At 46.1% G+C, this 15,226-nt stretch overlaps 4 protein-coding genes across 4 annotated transcripts; 2 read left to right on the top strand and 2 right to left on the bottom strand.

Moving 5' to 3' along the window:
• Positions 1 to 8: 8 nt before the first annotated feature.
• F4813DRAFT_366695 (HET-domain-containing protein) lies at positions 9 to 3,298 on the bottom strand. The gene is made up of 3 exons (XM_049244073.1): positions 2,892 to 3,298; positions 1,123 to 2,848; positions 9 to 1,022 (listed from the first exon to the last, which is right to left on the bottom strand). Exons 2-3 carry the CDS (start codon positions 2,695 to 2,697, stop codon positions 435 to 437), a joined length of 2,163 nt encoding a protein of 720 aa, XP_049097599.1. The 5' UTR covers positions 2,698 to 2,848; positions 2,892 to 3,298; the 3' UTR covers positions 9 to 434.
• Positions 3,299 to 4,379: 1,081 nt separating this feature from the next.
• F4813DRAFT_366693 (uncharacterized protein) lies at positions 4,380 to 9,491 on the top strand. Its single transcript, XM_049244072.1, has 2 exons — positions 4,380 to 5,039; positions 5,096 to 9,491. Exons 1-2 carry the CDS (start codon positions 4,644 to 4,646, stop codon positions 9,185 to 9,187), a joined length of 4,488 nt encoding a protein of 1,495 aa, XP_049097598.1. The 5' UTR covers positions 4,380 to 4,643; the 3' UTR covers positions 9,188 to 9,491.
• Positions 9,492 to 12,163: 2,672 nt separating this feature from the next.
• On the top strand, positions 12,164 to 13,292 carry F4813DRAFT_366690 (glucose-repressible gene protein). The gene is made up of 2 exons (XM_049244071.1): positions 12,164 to 12,904; positions 12,972 to 13,292. Exons 1-2 carry the CDS (start codon positions 12,783 to 12,785, stop codon positions 13,063 to 13,065), a joined length of 216 nt encoding a protein of 71 aa, XP_049097597.1. The 5' UTR covers positions 12,164 to 12,782; the 3' UTR covers positions 13,066 to 13,292.
• Positions 13,293 to 13,642: 350 nt separating this feature from the next.
• Positions 13,643 to 14,591, bottom strand: F4813DRAFT_398050 (uncharacterized protein; the record flags this gene model as incomplete). The annotated part of the gene is made up of 2 exons (XM_049248003.1): positions 13,643 to 14,394; positions 14,462 to 14,591. 2 exons carry the CDS (start codon positions 14,589 to 14,591, stop codon positions 13,643 to 13,645), a joined length of 882 nt encoding a protein of 293 aa, XP_049097596.1.
• Between the last annotated feature and the right edge of the window lie 635 nt (positions 14,592 to 15,226).

Below are 15,226 nucleotides of genomic sequence, written 5' to 3'. Positions count from 1 at the left end.
TGATTTGAAGGCTTTTCGATTGGGATTCTCTAATAGGCCGCCACGTTCTATAATATGTTGCCGGGGCGGCATACACTAGGTAAAGTGACGCAACTAGAAGCCACTCGGATACAGGCAACTTTCCTCGGCGGTTGGCTTATCTAAATTTGAGACTAGTTGTCACTACAATACTAATGTAGAAATATTAGGTACATTTGCTAGCTATTCTGCAAAAGTATAGGAGTGTTGTACTGAGATTGATGGAAATCTTCTCCTTTGCTTCTTACCCTATATATAGTCATCTGATGGCTTGCTCTGGCCGGTTATGGAGAAGAGTTGAGCATGAATCCCGGTTTCAGAACATTCCGGCCTCTATCTCCTCATGGTCTAAGCACACTTCCACCCCATAACGTTATACTCGTCATAGACTTGCCTGCTACACACCATCACCCCATCTATACTATAGTTATTGTGGCGTCTACGCCAGTGTCGTACCAATCCTTGGGCACATTGGAAATGGCCCCTACCCTCTCCATATACCCAGGAAACCTTGGTGACATGCCCAATATCAAACCCATATGATCGCTCTTCATCCAGTGACACTTTGCAATACAGAAAAAAGCCGCCCCCGTCTCCAACGCATTTCCAGATGTTGTGACTCGCGACCGGCGCGCAGAGGGGTCAGTCTGACCAGGTACGGTCCATGACTCTAAGGCACCATCAGTTCGGAAGTGCTGCTTTCGGCTGTAAGTGCCCTCGCCCTTTCGGTAGTAAACCCAGTGCTCATTCTTATGGTAATCGGCCGAAAGTCGACAATACTTGATTCGGCCTCGGAGAGTGACGGTGCCCCCCGATACTTGCCCGTAAGGGTTGGCCCCTACTACATTTGTCCGGGCATCGGTCACAGAGGCGAGAAGCTGCGGATCCTGCATTGGGCTCCAAGTTACGCCCCAGTTCATCGACGCCCATGACCACGTTGGCGCATTCTCTTCGTGTTCCTTCGTCATTAGTGGTAGATGTGCGCGGCCTGGCATTATTTGCCACTTTGACAAAAGGTTAGCAATTGCCTTTTTCAATAAGCAAGTAGCGTATCACCGGTGTGATATTTCCCTATTTTGTTGGGGTGTTTTTGGAAATACATACAAGAAGATCTAAAAGTAGAGACTCGCTCCATAGGCCGGCAAGATATTTACTGGTCTTTACCTGCGGCATAATAGTAGCAGCGCCGGCTATGGCCGGGAGCTTGTCACTGGTGAACGTTAATTGGCGCGAAGTGTATGATTTGACAATCATATGCCACTGTTCCAAGGGAGTTACTTCGCCCAGTGAGCCAGGGACTGTGGACGGATAAGGAGGTAGCTGATCTTCGCTCTTCCTGTGCGTCCGACATTCGTATATGATAGCACCTGGAGCGAAGTTGAGGATCCGTGGAGCGAGGAATGATTCTTGAAAGCACCATCCACGCGCATAAAGGGGGCCAACTTTCTTCAACGTGGCCCACGAACCCGTGAAAGGCGGCTCGAGTAGTCCTTGGTCAAGCGGCGCTGCCAGGAGATGTCGCTGTCGGACCATGATAGGTATATTAGCACCGGGTGCGATAGGAAAATCAAATTGCTTCGGATGCCATTCTTCTTCTCGAGGTCGTAAGTACGGCGTGCTAGGGTTTGGCGAAGAGGCGCCACTAATAACAATAAACGCGCGGCTATATACCTCACCCATGAGAGCTGCCTCCTTCTCCCAGTCTGTCTTGTCGTCTTGAACGATACAAAGGGAATCTATCCAAACATATGCTAATCCAAGCTCCTGGGTAACAGTAATTGCATCTTGAAATGTAGGCGGTAACTCTGAGAAATCAATATGCTCTTTCAGGTTACTCAGAACCGATTTTGTCAATGATAGCGGCTTACCACCACCCCAACAATGACTTAACGCTGCCCACGTAATATCCCCCCCTGAAGGATTATTATCGCAGAGTCTGAGCGCGTTCTTCCCTCCACCAACGTATATTAACCTTGTCGGAATGAAGCCATTTGGATGTGTGGCACACCCGGGATGTGCTCTACAACATTCATTAATGCTTTCCTTCATAAACCTTATGCATTCTTCAGACCGGACATCTGCTGCACGAGGGCCTACAGGTCCCATTGTGGGGGCTCCTGGAATAGGGGATGGAGGCATAGGGTCCATGTACAACTCCAGATCTACCCTCGGATTCTGAAACCATTTATCGTACGTGAAGTTCCAGCAGTTAATTATCAAAGGTGCCCCTTCTCTAATCATGAGACCGACCTGTATCGGCATGGCATTTTTGGTCTCCGTAATCCAGCTCATCCATTTGTCGATGAAATACGCGTCAAATATTTCGCAAAGGAGCCGGCAGTACTTGCAATCGTTCTTAGGACGACCAGTCTGAGGATCGACTTCACGACTCTCTAAGATCTTCTTCGTTGATATCTTTTCTAGGACAAGAGTAGGAACAGAGCCAAGCTCCTTTTTGCGAGTAGCCCGCTGAGGGTTTCGAAGCTGATTCCATGCGGTGCTGGGTCGACCAAATGTATCTTCGTGCCCATAAGGCTGTAGGTTGTTGCAGACGAGACAAATACCCGCCTTGCGTCCTTCTCTACGTCGCGAGATGGCGTTCCCAACCCAAAACGCGGTGTCGGCTGCTAATCGCACGCCATTAGTAACATCATTAGCGAAACTGAATAGACTCTGCATTTTGGAGTTGTAGATAGTAACACTCAAGTAGTAATCTAGTCCGACGTAGTCATAACTGTCATATCATCATGCGTTGGAAACGGAACGACATTGACAGGCCAATGCAAAAAGTATGCAACTGGATTTTAAAGCGCAGTAGTTTGAATATTAACTCTTGAATCAGTAGAAAGCCACAATGTCGCAAGTGGTCTCACAAATTTAGACTTGTAACGACTATATCATGTTGCCAAGCCTCAGCCGCATTACACCACCTAGGGATAGTGTAGGCGCCGACCTGGCACATACGCGCAATTGGCGTAGCATCGCCCCGTGGCGACATGTTCGTTTTCAGCTCCAAATCATATACTAAGGTACCGTGTATACTACAGTCATGGCCGTACTTTGGCGTGATTATGACATGTAGGTAGTTCGAACCATCTGGTATGATAAATTGACTTGACAAAGGTTAGGTACGGAATTCTGGCAGTATTAAGACGTTTGACAACCCGACTGGTAAAGGTAGAAATGTCTGGCTACCGGCATACAAGGCAATCTAGATATTTGTTAATAAGTCATAAGTTTAGTTAATGGCTATCTTGCTAAGGGATGCCATGCGAGATGGCACTGTTCTTATCGAGAGAAACATAGCCCCTATACTGAGGGCTAGGTGGCTTGCCTACAACCAAGCCACGGACAATATAGCATAGCATAGCCCTTTATGAGTATGCCGAATCTCACCTTTAAATGAAACTCATTATCCAATCAGAAGACCGTAGGCAATTATTTTGGGGGATATAACCCTTTCTCTAGCTTATTAAGTAAATTACCCGGTAATTCTTCGTCTACGGCAGTTACTCTTGCGAGCTGTTTCTGTACCAAGAGTATTAGGTTCATACGCTGCTGCCGTGACTTGGCCGAGATCATTATGGAGGTATGGATGCCCAATCGTCTTTGGGGTATACTTCCTAGTGGCCCCGGGTTTGACATAGAGACGTATCAATATGTAGTCTGCGTACGATTATATCTTACCTGGTGAGGTTTAGGACCGTCGAAAACTTCCTCCTGTTTCTTACATCATCTAGCTTTCTCTCTCTTATGTTCTTTAGGGTTAAGATTGGATGCTAACGTAAAAACAAGAGCTTAGATATGAAGTTATGTGGGATATAAGTGCTATGATTCCTATTTAGATGCTTTCGGGGGCTACAAGTTTCAGACGGGGTCGATATTTAGAGCCACGGTGCCCTTGCTCGTTTGCTAATCCGGATGATTCATAGACGCAACTCTTGAACTCTTCCGAGAGAATGTGACGAAGAGTAATTGGAATGATGGCTGATAGCCTCCAGTTCCGGTTACGGCCAACACGGTGACTATCCCTTCGGTTGGAAGGATGAAGCCCTCCAGAGAGCATCGGATTCTCGTTGTAGCAATAATTCTTGAGATTGGTATTTTGGTATTTTGGTATCGAGTTAAGTCTGTCAAGCTCGCCCGTTTTGGGTGACATCATAGCGTTGGTGGATGGAATCCGAAAAGTTGAATCTTTTGAATTGCTGGAATGATAAGCAGGGGCAGCCTCTTATCGTAGACCCCACTTTATCATTATCTGTGGCTAGTAACTGAGGCGCCAGGGTGCGTAGACTCCCGCTAAGGTAGAGGGCTCTTGGCAGCTACAGCTAGAGTTGAATTTGGAAGCTTCAACTTTAGGTAACGTTTTCAGCTGTGCGAGCCTGGCTCAACCTTACCTGTTTAATACATAACCATCTACAACCCACATCGCTCACCCTCCAGCCCTCTTGCTTTAGGGTAGGTTGGTACTACAGCCTTGGAAAGAACAAACCAGGAACTATACTGGGTTATCCTTATATCACAACTGTGCCCTTCGTACAAATGCGCCGCACTCGAATTTCCCATCCCACATCATAGTGCAAACATTCAACGCGACCGCGATTCCACGAAACTATGCCGGCATCATGGACACTACGAACGCGTCAAATCCGCTTCAGCAGCTCGGCGCGGTGAACAGGATTGCTATCGCAGACTTAGCCCCCGAAATCCAAGACTCGGCATCTCGTGCTGTGCGTGGTGTGGTTACTATCACATGGCCCTATAATTCTGTTAAAGGCACATTTGCTTTTATACTCGCCGAACCTGACTATCGTCTTCGTAGAAGCAAGGGACAGGTTCGTATAAATCTGAACGGTGCATCTGCCAAGGCCGTTGGAGAGAGCGGGCTAAGTAGCGGCGATGAAGTTCTCGTGAGCTTAGATGGAGCTGAGTGGGAACCTGAACAAACCAAGAAGCGACAGAGTTTACCAGGCGCGGGGATTGATTGGCAGTTGAAATTCTCAGATAAACTCATACTTCAGGTGATTATATACATGCGTACATCTTATGGTTTAGCAGTTGCTCATATCTTTTCTAGGTTATCTTGACTGAGACTGGAGAGGCCAAGCTCGTCAATGTCGACCGTCCTCCCCTTGCGGAGCCCCAGCCTCGAGCTGAAACGCCACCGACCGAAATACCTCACGAAGAAGACCTTCCCCCTCAAATACTCGAAACTTTCACGCCACCTAGCAAAACGTATATTGCGAAGCTCAAAGATGGCGAATTCGAATCCCCGGCTTTCGTTAAAAGAGCTCGGATGTCATATGGATCCCTATTCGAAGATGGATACGACATATTCGAGGATGATGGTGGAGTAAGAGGGAGAGGTCGAAAAAGGTCAAGATTTGGTCGCGAAAGCGGTGCATGGAAATATACTAGCCAGTCTCCTAGTCCCGAACCTATCTCACCTCAGATCACCATGAGCTCTCCGCCAAGACCCGACATGACTGATGAAGGATGTCAAACCATGGAAATTGATCTACCAATGCCTTTACCTACGCAAGAAAACATTAACATTGAAGCACAGCTGATCTTGGAGCCGACATCAAGAGTAGAAGATGTTACTCATCCCCAACAAGGAATGGTAGATCACGGTGTTCAAGGGGATTTTCACAGCGAATGGCCAGTCGCAACACATACACCACTCCCACCACCCAGGCCTAGCAGTGAACTTCCCAGTAGTGGCCCTGGAATATCTGCATTCCAGGCCGCCGATGGATTTAACATAGTTACCGACGACCTTCAGCGATGGAATGTTCCACCTATGAACCTTCCGCCCGAAGGCTACTTACATACTACTGAGCCTCCATCAGCTAATGGGTTTCCAAATACTTTCGAGGTCGAAACATCTGTGGGACATGATGCAATGAGACCTGAAAGCCGTACACACTCGCCAAACGAACCTAATCACCTTGCTGCTGAACATGGTGAGCACCATCTTAGTGAAGACTCGGCAACTGATGAGCAAGGCTACCCAATTCACGCTACATTACATAGCACGGACTATCCGCCGCTGGGTCTTGAAGATGAAGATGAAAGTACCACGGTCCCTCAAGGGGCACATATGGACTATCCTCCTTCCTATTTAGATAGCAATCACCCCTTCTCCCAAGAGGAGACTATGGATATTGAACGAGACTCGTTCGATTCCAGCGTCCCTGCAGCTGGAATTGTAGGATCGTCGCCTTGGGCTACGGTCAATAACCCATCTCAAGCGACTTCGATGCCGCATACTGGCCGGTTGGGTAGTTCAAAGGGGGAGTCTCCCGATACTGCAGTTGTCATAGACGAGAGTGATTCGGACGACGAACCACCACCGCCGACTGCTGCAGAGGACACAGTCATGACTGGTCAAGCTGATGCTCTCGAAATGTATGAAGAAGCAGAAGTTGAAGATGAAGTGGATGCTGAGTATTCGGATGATGATGAACCTGAATATGATGCCGACGAAATGGGCGGTGACTACGATACAAGAAATTATACCGCACCAGATGATGATGAAGATGACAGTCACGATGAAGACTTGCGACCACGCGAACTAGAACCCGAGTTCGACGACGGTGAAAGTTGGGACGAAGAGGACGAGGACGCTGAAAATATTGAATATGAAAGCGAGTACGAAACTGATGACAACAATGAGGAGAATCGAAAGCCTGTGCAACCAGTTTCACAGTCTATCCCTCAGGTTATTGATCTCATTTCATCCTCGGAGGATGAAGGCGAAGATGACGAAGCCACCCAGCCGCGACAAGTGGCTCGACCAGTCGCTAGTAGTATATCACAAAGTCAACCAGCAGCATCGCCAGGAATTATATCAAAACAAGCACTTGTACAGCCTATCGAAAGTGGAAGTGAAAGTGAAGAAGATGGCGAGGATAGTCTGGATAACGAGGAGAACAGTGATGAAGAAGACGAAGAGGGTGACAAAGATATTGAAAGGGAGGATGTCGTCAGCTCAGTCGATTCAATTGACAAATCGAATTATGAGTCCTCAGGAGGTGAGAATGAAGATGTTGAGAGAATGCTCGAGGAAGAACTTGAAGAAGCAGCGCTTAGTCCTGGAGACGACGATGTGGTGGAGTCTATTGATATGGGTTCTCAGCAAATGCCCGCCGTATCCGCAACCTCGCGTCCTAACGAATTCGCCGCGTATCAAAAAACATCGCCTGAGCCTAGCCATGTAGGGTTAATTGGCATGGAAACGAAGGAGGAATATAAAGACGACAATGTTCCACAATCCGCCGCCGACGGACTTGAAATACTAAGTCGAGTAGTCGAAAGTGAACCGAACCACAATCATGTCACGTCTCCTAAGGAGATACAAGACGAAGACGCTATTGACACCATATCATCTAGAGGTGACAAATCCCCGACGGAACATATAGATGTGCTAGAGGAGCAAGTAGAAGGACATGGATCCCTAAATTCTCAGGAGGATGAGGATATGGTTGATATGATACCTATTTTACCAACTATTGCTTCAACTCCACAGCCTGTAGTAGTAGACGAAGAGAGGCGAGTTGAAGCCACAGCCCCCTCGTCCCCTCCATTAACACATTCGTTCATATCGCTATCTGCGGACGACAGAAAGATGGATGTTGTGTTTAGAGAGAATATTGCTGTTACGGGATCCCGGCTTCCGGCCGATCAGCTGCCGACACCTCGAGATACACAATTAACGGGTGATATCGCGGTATTAGACTCTGCTGGAGTTGCATCTATCGATGTTGATGAGCCAGATGTGATGGACGATACGATAGGGCTTTCACCCGTGGCTGAGCAATTGGCCAGTAGAAAATCACCTTCGGTAGCTGCTGAAGATATAATTACAAATGTCGAAGAGCAACCCACTGAGCTTAGCACAGTTCAACCAGAAAAGACTCACCCTGAAGAATTATCCCAGGATACCACACAACGGAACAACTTGCTTGCTTCGCTGAGTTTATCCTTCCAGACTCAGGTTGCTGCTGAGGAGATGGCCCCAGCAAGTTTTGTTGAGTCTATTCCTGAGATTATGATCGAACTTGAGACCGGAACTGATACCCGACCTGACACTGAGGCTAGTATTTCTCGTGCTAGCCTGTCATTTATATCCCAAATGGAGGTTGATGAAGAATTACAAGCCAGTATCATGGAAAATTCCGAGTTCGATGGTGATACGGATACTGAGGTGGTAGAGGAACGTGGAATTCGGTACCAGGTCGAAGAATATGAATATGAGGGTAGTCCCACTCAAAGTGAGGACGATGTTCGCACGGAGCTTGAAAGTCAAAGTCCCGTTTCGAGAGATCCGTCTCTAGATCTTGGAACACAGATACAAGAGCAACAGGACGCTAAGCGGGCCAATTCAGCCGACGTAGAAGCTGACTCTCTTGAGCAAACGTCACAAACGGATCCGAGCGTGCAGCTTGCACGTGGTGCGTATGCTTCTAAACGAAGGGTAAAGAACCATGATGCAACCAAAATTATTCACGCAGATGAGATAAATATGTCTGCTGTCGAACCCTCGTCGCCTAGTGTAGAGGATTCAAGCGTGCAACTGGCTCGAGCTTCTTTAACTAGATCCTCACAGGGTGAGGAAGAAAGCTATTCGATGACGGCGGCGAAGCTAAAACTTGTGCGTCATCTTCGGGATGAATTGCCTGACTGCACGCCTCTGAAGGTTTTGCGACAGCATCTTCAAAAGAAGCTAGACGTAATTGCCGTTGCCATGATGCACCCGCCGGACCCACAAAGAGCTAAGGGCGGCCCGCGCGAATTCATGATGTCGTTTACTATTACCGATCACTCGATCGGTCCCTATTCGGTTGTGGAAGTACAACTATATCGGCCGCACAAAGAAACGCTGCCAATCGTCAAGGCCGGCGATGTTGTGCTCCTTCGTAACTTCACGGTCATCTCGTTTCAAGGCAAGGGCTTCGGCTTACGCACAAATGACGAGTCGAGCTGGGCCATTTTTGACCTAGATGATGAACCGCCTCAGATCAAGGGACCTCCCGTCGAATATGGCGAAAGAGAGATCACTTATGTAGCACACATGCGGGCGTGGTATAACTTACTGGATGAGAAGGCGAGGTTGAAACTTGAAAGGGCCAATAAGAAAATAATCGATGCGGGCAAATCCAAGTAGGGATAAAACTAGCTCAAGTCTCTACACTGGAGAGTATTATAATATTTTGCTACGACGATTCTCGAAATTTTACCTAATGCATATTGATTCATCGTTGCCTTGCATTGCAGGTAGGAGTTAAGGAGGGAAAGACATTTACTCCCTATCCTATGATATGGGAATGGTAGATGGTAGATAGCATACTAAGGCACCGGGCTTAATAATATATACCTAATTATGGTCTTGTTATTATTATTTGCACTGACGGGTATGTTTTCAAATGAGCGAGGCGTGAATTTGACTATTAGTTACAGTGTCCAACCCCTTAGGTACCTAGATCTACTAGGCAGTGCAATATTTTCAAGGTAGTCAACCGATTCTGGTATTAGCAGCACGGATAGCCTTAGCTATAAGTATCGTAAGCTTATAGTTTCGGTGAGGTTTCAACTCTTATTGTTGTCCGAGCGCGCTTTTCTAGGCCTGAACAACTTTGTCCTCTCCTAACTACTAATGTTCTGCGCTTGGTCATTACGTAGATGCTAGCACCCCAAGCTGATGCTCTCAAATCCATATTTAGTGCTTCCTATTGGGATTATCATCCGATAGAGTTTCTTCCGCCATTGAGCGCAAAATATTATCGGATAGTTAACCTTCAGTAATCACTACTAATATGAAACTGATATCAGGGCAGAATGCCCATAAACTAACTCTACATAATTATCTGATTTACTGGCCGTGCTTCTCTTCGTTTATAAATGAGGATTGGTGTCGCTGTTTTTTCTAAGGTACCTCTCAATCTAATTTCTCGACATCTGACAAAAAGCGAATCACAACGTACCTATCCTCTCGTCGCATACCATTTCCCGACCTCGCAGAACTTCCTCAAGCACTCCAAGGAAGCGGAAACTAATTCAAAAAGCACATATCCAATATAGTCCACTTAAGGTAACCCATCACCTAATACACGATCGAGAAAAGGGCTGACACCTCTCAAACGCAGGCATAACGACAATGTTAGATTTTGACTTCGAGTGCTGCTCACGGGAACATACGCCAGATACGGACGTAGCCCCGGCGCAGGAAATCCCAGAAGACGCCACCAAGAAGCGCATTGGGCAGCCTCCATCTCGGATTGAGATTATGTTAAAGGTACTAGAGCTTTTAGGGTCATTTGGGTTTCTTTTTTGGCTTTTTTCATACTATTATTGCTGGGTGTAGAAAAGGCCAAGAGCTGAAAGGCTGCTATCTACCTAACCTAGGCTGGTGCGAGCGAGGGAATTACGCGGGTGGCCATATGCTGGCGGTAACATATTATGTGGCTACGAACGGGCTACGGTTGGCTCTGATCCGCTGTGCATATTTGTAAGGTTGACTCGCGGGTAGGGTGGATGTTATAGCAAGCCGATAATATCCATCAAATCCTTTGGTATTACATCTTCACGGGATTCGTTACTCAAAAATCTCAAAAATCAGATAATATATTCAAACGGTATACATAGCAGCAGTGCCTAAGTATACGCCATGGACGTTAACTCATTTATCATCATCATCATAGAAAGCAGTCTCTATCCAGTAACTACTAGGTTAGATAAGTGTAGCAAAACGTAAATATGTGTGAACTTGAAGATAACTATAATGGTACGGAGGTAGTTTCTCGAGCTCGGTCGCCGAAGATCCCTTTCGGGAACTCGTTACTGAACTTTACCAAATGCATATCGCTTCGGAAACTGAGATGTCCATGTTGATAGTTTACCGTGGTCGACTGTTGAGTTTGATTTAGGTGTAATTCCTATAAACTCTATTGCTATTTCTTCTCAAAGTATTAATTGCTGGCTTTTGCCTCCTCCTGGGTACGGACGAGGCAAAAGCTAGCGCTAATACTAAGCCTCCTAGTGACGTATATACTTATTGATTTCCTAGAGTAGACAAGGGGGTCAACACCAAGCAGCAAAATATTCGATTAGTTTGACGGGCGTCGGGTACTCCCGTCTTGCAATAGGCTCCTATGCTGGTCATTTGATCAACCTCTATCTTGCTGATTGGAGCTAGGAGCTTCGGTAATCTTGTGACAAGCTGTTATGTAAGCCGCAAACCGGGACGGGCATTATGCAAGTGAATGTGCGGGACCGAATAAATTCCAGTCATATCATGATCCTAATATAGATGTGACATAATAAAGTGCATAACCTACCCTCCTTGTAAGCTTCTAGTTTATGCAATGAGTTGTACGTATATTAGATCTCAAGTACATATGGATTTAACTGTTGATTGACGTCACGCATATCTAAGTCAAATTCTGCCGGTAGAGAACGGGATTCTAAATAAACATGGACGACGATAGTCATAAATCATACTAAAAGGGAAATATGTCATTAACGACTAGAAATACGGCGATAATAACAGATAATTGATAGATCAGAATGGGATGGATTTATCAGCTCTTTGACTTTCCGGACCGGACCATTTCCTCCGCTAATTACAATAAGAGATACCTAATCTACATAACCCGCAACAAAATAAGTTAGAAGTGTGTCGTACATGAGGCTTATGTACAGCTTTCTGGCCCGAATGATGTAGCTTAACTCCAATCATGAAGCAATATGAGAAAGGGAGGGTTAAAGGACCAGGGTGGGGGTAGTTAATCGAGATCAGCCGTAGTACCGAAATCGTAATTACCTATGACTTTCCCATCTAACCCGGTTTGCTATCATGTAAGAGATAATATAAGAGATGTATGTAAAAGACCACAATTCGGGGCGGCGTTCTAGACTTTGGTCACTCCACAAAATAACGCTCCGAAAAGTCATGTTGTCATTGCGGAGACCTTTTGTTTAAGGTGACCAATAGAATGCTTCATATAGTATTTCCCCTGCAGTGATCTAAGTTTCTAGAGTAGAAGCTCGTTAACATAGTGAGATCTGATTGGTCAACTGTTCCCGAAAAGGAATAAGACATCATGTATGTCAACTATTTGCCTCTCCCATCGTCACCATCCACGATTCATCCACAGCAAGTACAGATCAAGTCGAAAGAGGGAGTATTCTAACTGCTGACCATGATGGAATACTTAAAAGTACAAACCATTGAGTCAGAATGGGAAATTTACATGTGCGATCCCGTGCAACTTGCAGTTCGTCTATTCGGCGTAAGTGGTGACGTCAGGTCATCAGGGGAATTCCTCAACCCAATAGGCAAATAGCCCAAGGCGGCTTTCTGACCGGCGGTACTTAGAATGGAGAATATAGTATGGAGAACAAGGGGCGGCAAGAAAATATACCTAGCTGGAATGCGGATTAAGAGAGGCAGCCTACCTATCCGGACGTAGGACAATGATCGAACTGGTAGATAATGACGTACTTTACTCGTTCATATGATACACACTTCAGCTTACCAAGGTCGGTCCTTGTGGATAGACCGCAGGTAAGGTAAAGGTAAATTAGATCAGCCCATAGCTCGTTGAGCCGTCGAATGATCTGCTCCAACTTTCTATATAAGGTGCTGCCAGTTCCCTCTCAATCTCAACTTTTTCCCATCATCATTCATCACCTTCAAACTTCAACACCAACAACAGTCAACAACCAAACCACTACAAACTACAAACTACCAAACCTTCAAAATGGATAAGATTCAGAACGCCGCCAACTACGTCTCTGACACCGTCAAGGGAGCTACCAGCACTGCTTCCAAGGAGACCAACAAGCAGGTCGCCAAGGATGGCAACGCAGACTTCACCACCCGGTACATAGCCTCAGCCTCATCCACATCAAGGATCAAATCAGAAGACCCCATACTAACATGTTTTTAGTGCATCCGCCGCCAAGGACGCAGTCGGTGACAAGTTTGACGAGACGAAGCACAACACTTCTGCCGACGTCAACAAGGAGTCATTCAAGCACTAAGGTGCTACCCCCTCCACCAACTCCGCCTCTATATGATCTATACGATGAGATGAGATGAACGGGGGGTTATGATCACAGGGCGTCTTTGGAACAGATATGGCTGTTTCATTTGTCGACTGGGCATGGAGAGATGGATTTGATATTCCCTTGAAAGATTCAAAAATCCTCGGCTGGCTTTATAATACCCCTTATGATAGCTTAGAATCGAAGCCGCTATTCATCGCCAACTACTCTTCTACATTGATCGCGTGAAATGAACATGGTAAATACATCCGTGAAAATTTTGGTAATTCGTAGATGACATGGTTCTCAAATAAGCCAACTATATCCGTAAGATATGAATATTACACGACAAATTTATTACTATTATGAACATTTTGAACTTAAAATATGAAAATCATTTGCAGACACAAGTTAAGTAAATATAATATACTCTCAAAGGAAAAAAGGCTTCCACAACCTTCCGAAACCTTCAGCATCGTACACGAAAGGGTTCTCTTTCTTCTTGTTTTATTCTTCTTTTAAGTGGAAGAAAGAATACTATTAGGCCATCGTGGATATAAAAGTAGACTGTTCTCTAATAGAACTCACTTGGAGGAAGACTCAACCCATTGATATCAGAACCACCCATTTCCGACACATAGACTTGCTCAAGCACGTTCACTCTTTGGTGTAGAACCGCGCTGATACCATCAGTAGTGAAACAAACCATGGAAATCCGCATCGACTCTTGGGCGCGAAGAATGTCAACCAGTGCTTCGAGGTGAGGAATCGTATCTTGATTTTCCGCCAGATGGAACCCGTCCAAGACCCAGACCAAAGACGGCGGCGCGTGTTTCAGCAAAGCCTGGATTATCTGCAAAGCAAGCGGTGCGCTTCCGAAGCTCCCATCTAGCTTCCGGAACTTCGCTTCGTCGAGCTCGTCTACGTCATCGAACTCGACTGGTAGGAGATAAATTAGTTGCGTGATGATGGAGTACAGGAGGGCTATGACGGCGGCTTGGTGTTGCGGGACCGACGGCGCGAAGTTGTCTCCTGGTTTAACGAAGAACGATATGCAGGGGATATCTTCGCCTTGCAACATCGAGGCGATGCGCAGCGCTGCTAGCGAGAGGTCGGAGCCGTACGATTTGGTTGGCAGGCCTTGGATCCAGATCATCCGCGAACCCACTTCGCCGAGCCAGTTCTGCAATTCTGCAATAACCTCATCGGGCAGGAGGGCCTTGGAATTGTCTTTACCGGATAACTCGTTACTCCCGTAGTCGAAGTATGGGGTTAAATCCTTAGCATATGCCATGAGTTCGTACCGATTGCAAAGTATCAGTCCTTCTAAGATTATTATCAGTACCTATGTTTACTGCTAAGAGGATGTGTTTGTTAAAGTAGGAACACTCACCGGACTCATAGTCGAACTCATATTCCAAGGTCGAATCGTTGTCAGTTTCTGTCTCCCAGCTACTTCCCTCGGAATAATATTCCTCTTTAGATGGTCCCCTATCATTGTCAGGACGATCGTTGTCGGCCATTTTGAGGTCTGAGCGTAACGTGTGCGGCCTCTTGCCGAATTTTCTATATTGTTACCCGAACTTGGTCTTCTAATGGGTTGAAATTCCCATAGAAAATTTTGTTCAAGACGCAGATAATTCTCTAGTATTCCTTCGGAAGCAGAAAATAGCGTGGCAGAAGAATTTAAATACTCGAACGTGAGTTCTTTCCCTAAACTATACATCTCAGGTCCTTATTCATTATTAGTCTTCATCTAAGCTGTTCTGAGGTCACGGTCCATGTCAGAAAGAGCCAGCGAGAAGGCATCTACAACTCGGCCGTGATTCACCGGTATTTTAACGATGGAGGAAATGACACTGCGGGAAGACGTAAGTACTTTCCAAAGGTAGGGATTGACTCATACATATGCGTGTGGCCGTCCAAAGCCTTGAGAAACATAATGAATCGACTTTTCGTCCTATTTTTGCTGTCTTAGCTGCTTTTTGTGTCTTGAACTGCGCTGTGCAGAGTCGCACCTACCTAATCGGCATTGATTGACACGAGTCTTGTGAAACTAAATGTAGGTAGTCACTCGCTCAGGGGAGTCAGCATACTCAAGTTACCTTTTATAATCTGAAAGTTGCTTTGCGGGGTTTGTCTCATCTTCATCCCGACT

The sequence above is a fragment of the Daldinia decipiens genome (assembly GCF_022478715.1).
Source record: "Daldinia decipiens strain CBS 113046 unplaced genomic scaffold F4813scaffold_28, whole genome shotgun sequence".
Lineage (NCBI taxonomy): Eukaryota > Fungi > Ascomycota > Sordariomycetes > Xylariales > Hypoxylaceae > Daldinia > Daldinia decipiens.
The sequence above is the reverse complement of the archived record's forward strand: the minus strand, read 5'-3'. Positions and strand labels throughout refer to the sequence as shown.

Bases quoted from the DNA above. Each gene is read 5' to 3' on its own strand.
- F4813DRAFT_366695 (XM_049244073.1), bottom strand. From the start codon at position 2,697: ATGCAGAGTCTATTCAGTTTCGCTAATGATGTTACTAATGGCGTGCGA. The intron at 1,023-1,122 runs GTATGTATTTCC...CTTTTGTCAAAG, and splicing joins CTCTACTTTTAGATCTTCTT to TGGCAAATAATGCCAGGCCG.
- F4813DRAFT_366693 (XM_049244072.1), top strand. From the start codon at position 4,644: ATGGACACTACGAACGCGTCAAATCCGCTTCAGCAGCTCGGCGCGGTG. The intron at 5,040-5,095 runs GTGATTATATAC...TATCTTTTCTAG, and splicing joins CAGATAAACTCATACTTCAG to GTTATCTTGACTGAGACTGG.
- F4813DRAFT_366690 (XM_049244071.1), top strand. From the start codon at position 12,783: ATGGATAAGATTCAGAACGCCGCCAACTACGTCTCTGACACCGTCAAG. The intron at 12,905-12,971 runs GTACATAGCCTC...ACATGTTTTTAG, and splicing joins AACGCAGACTTCACCACCCG to TGCATCCGCCGCCAAGGACG.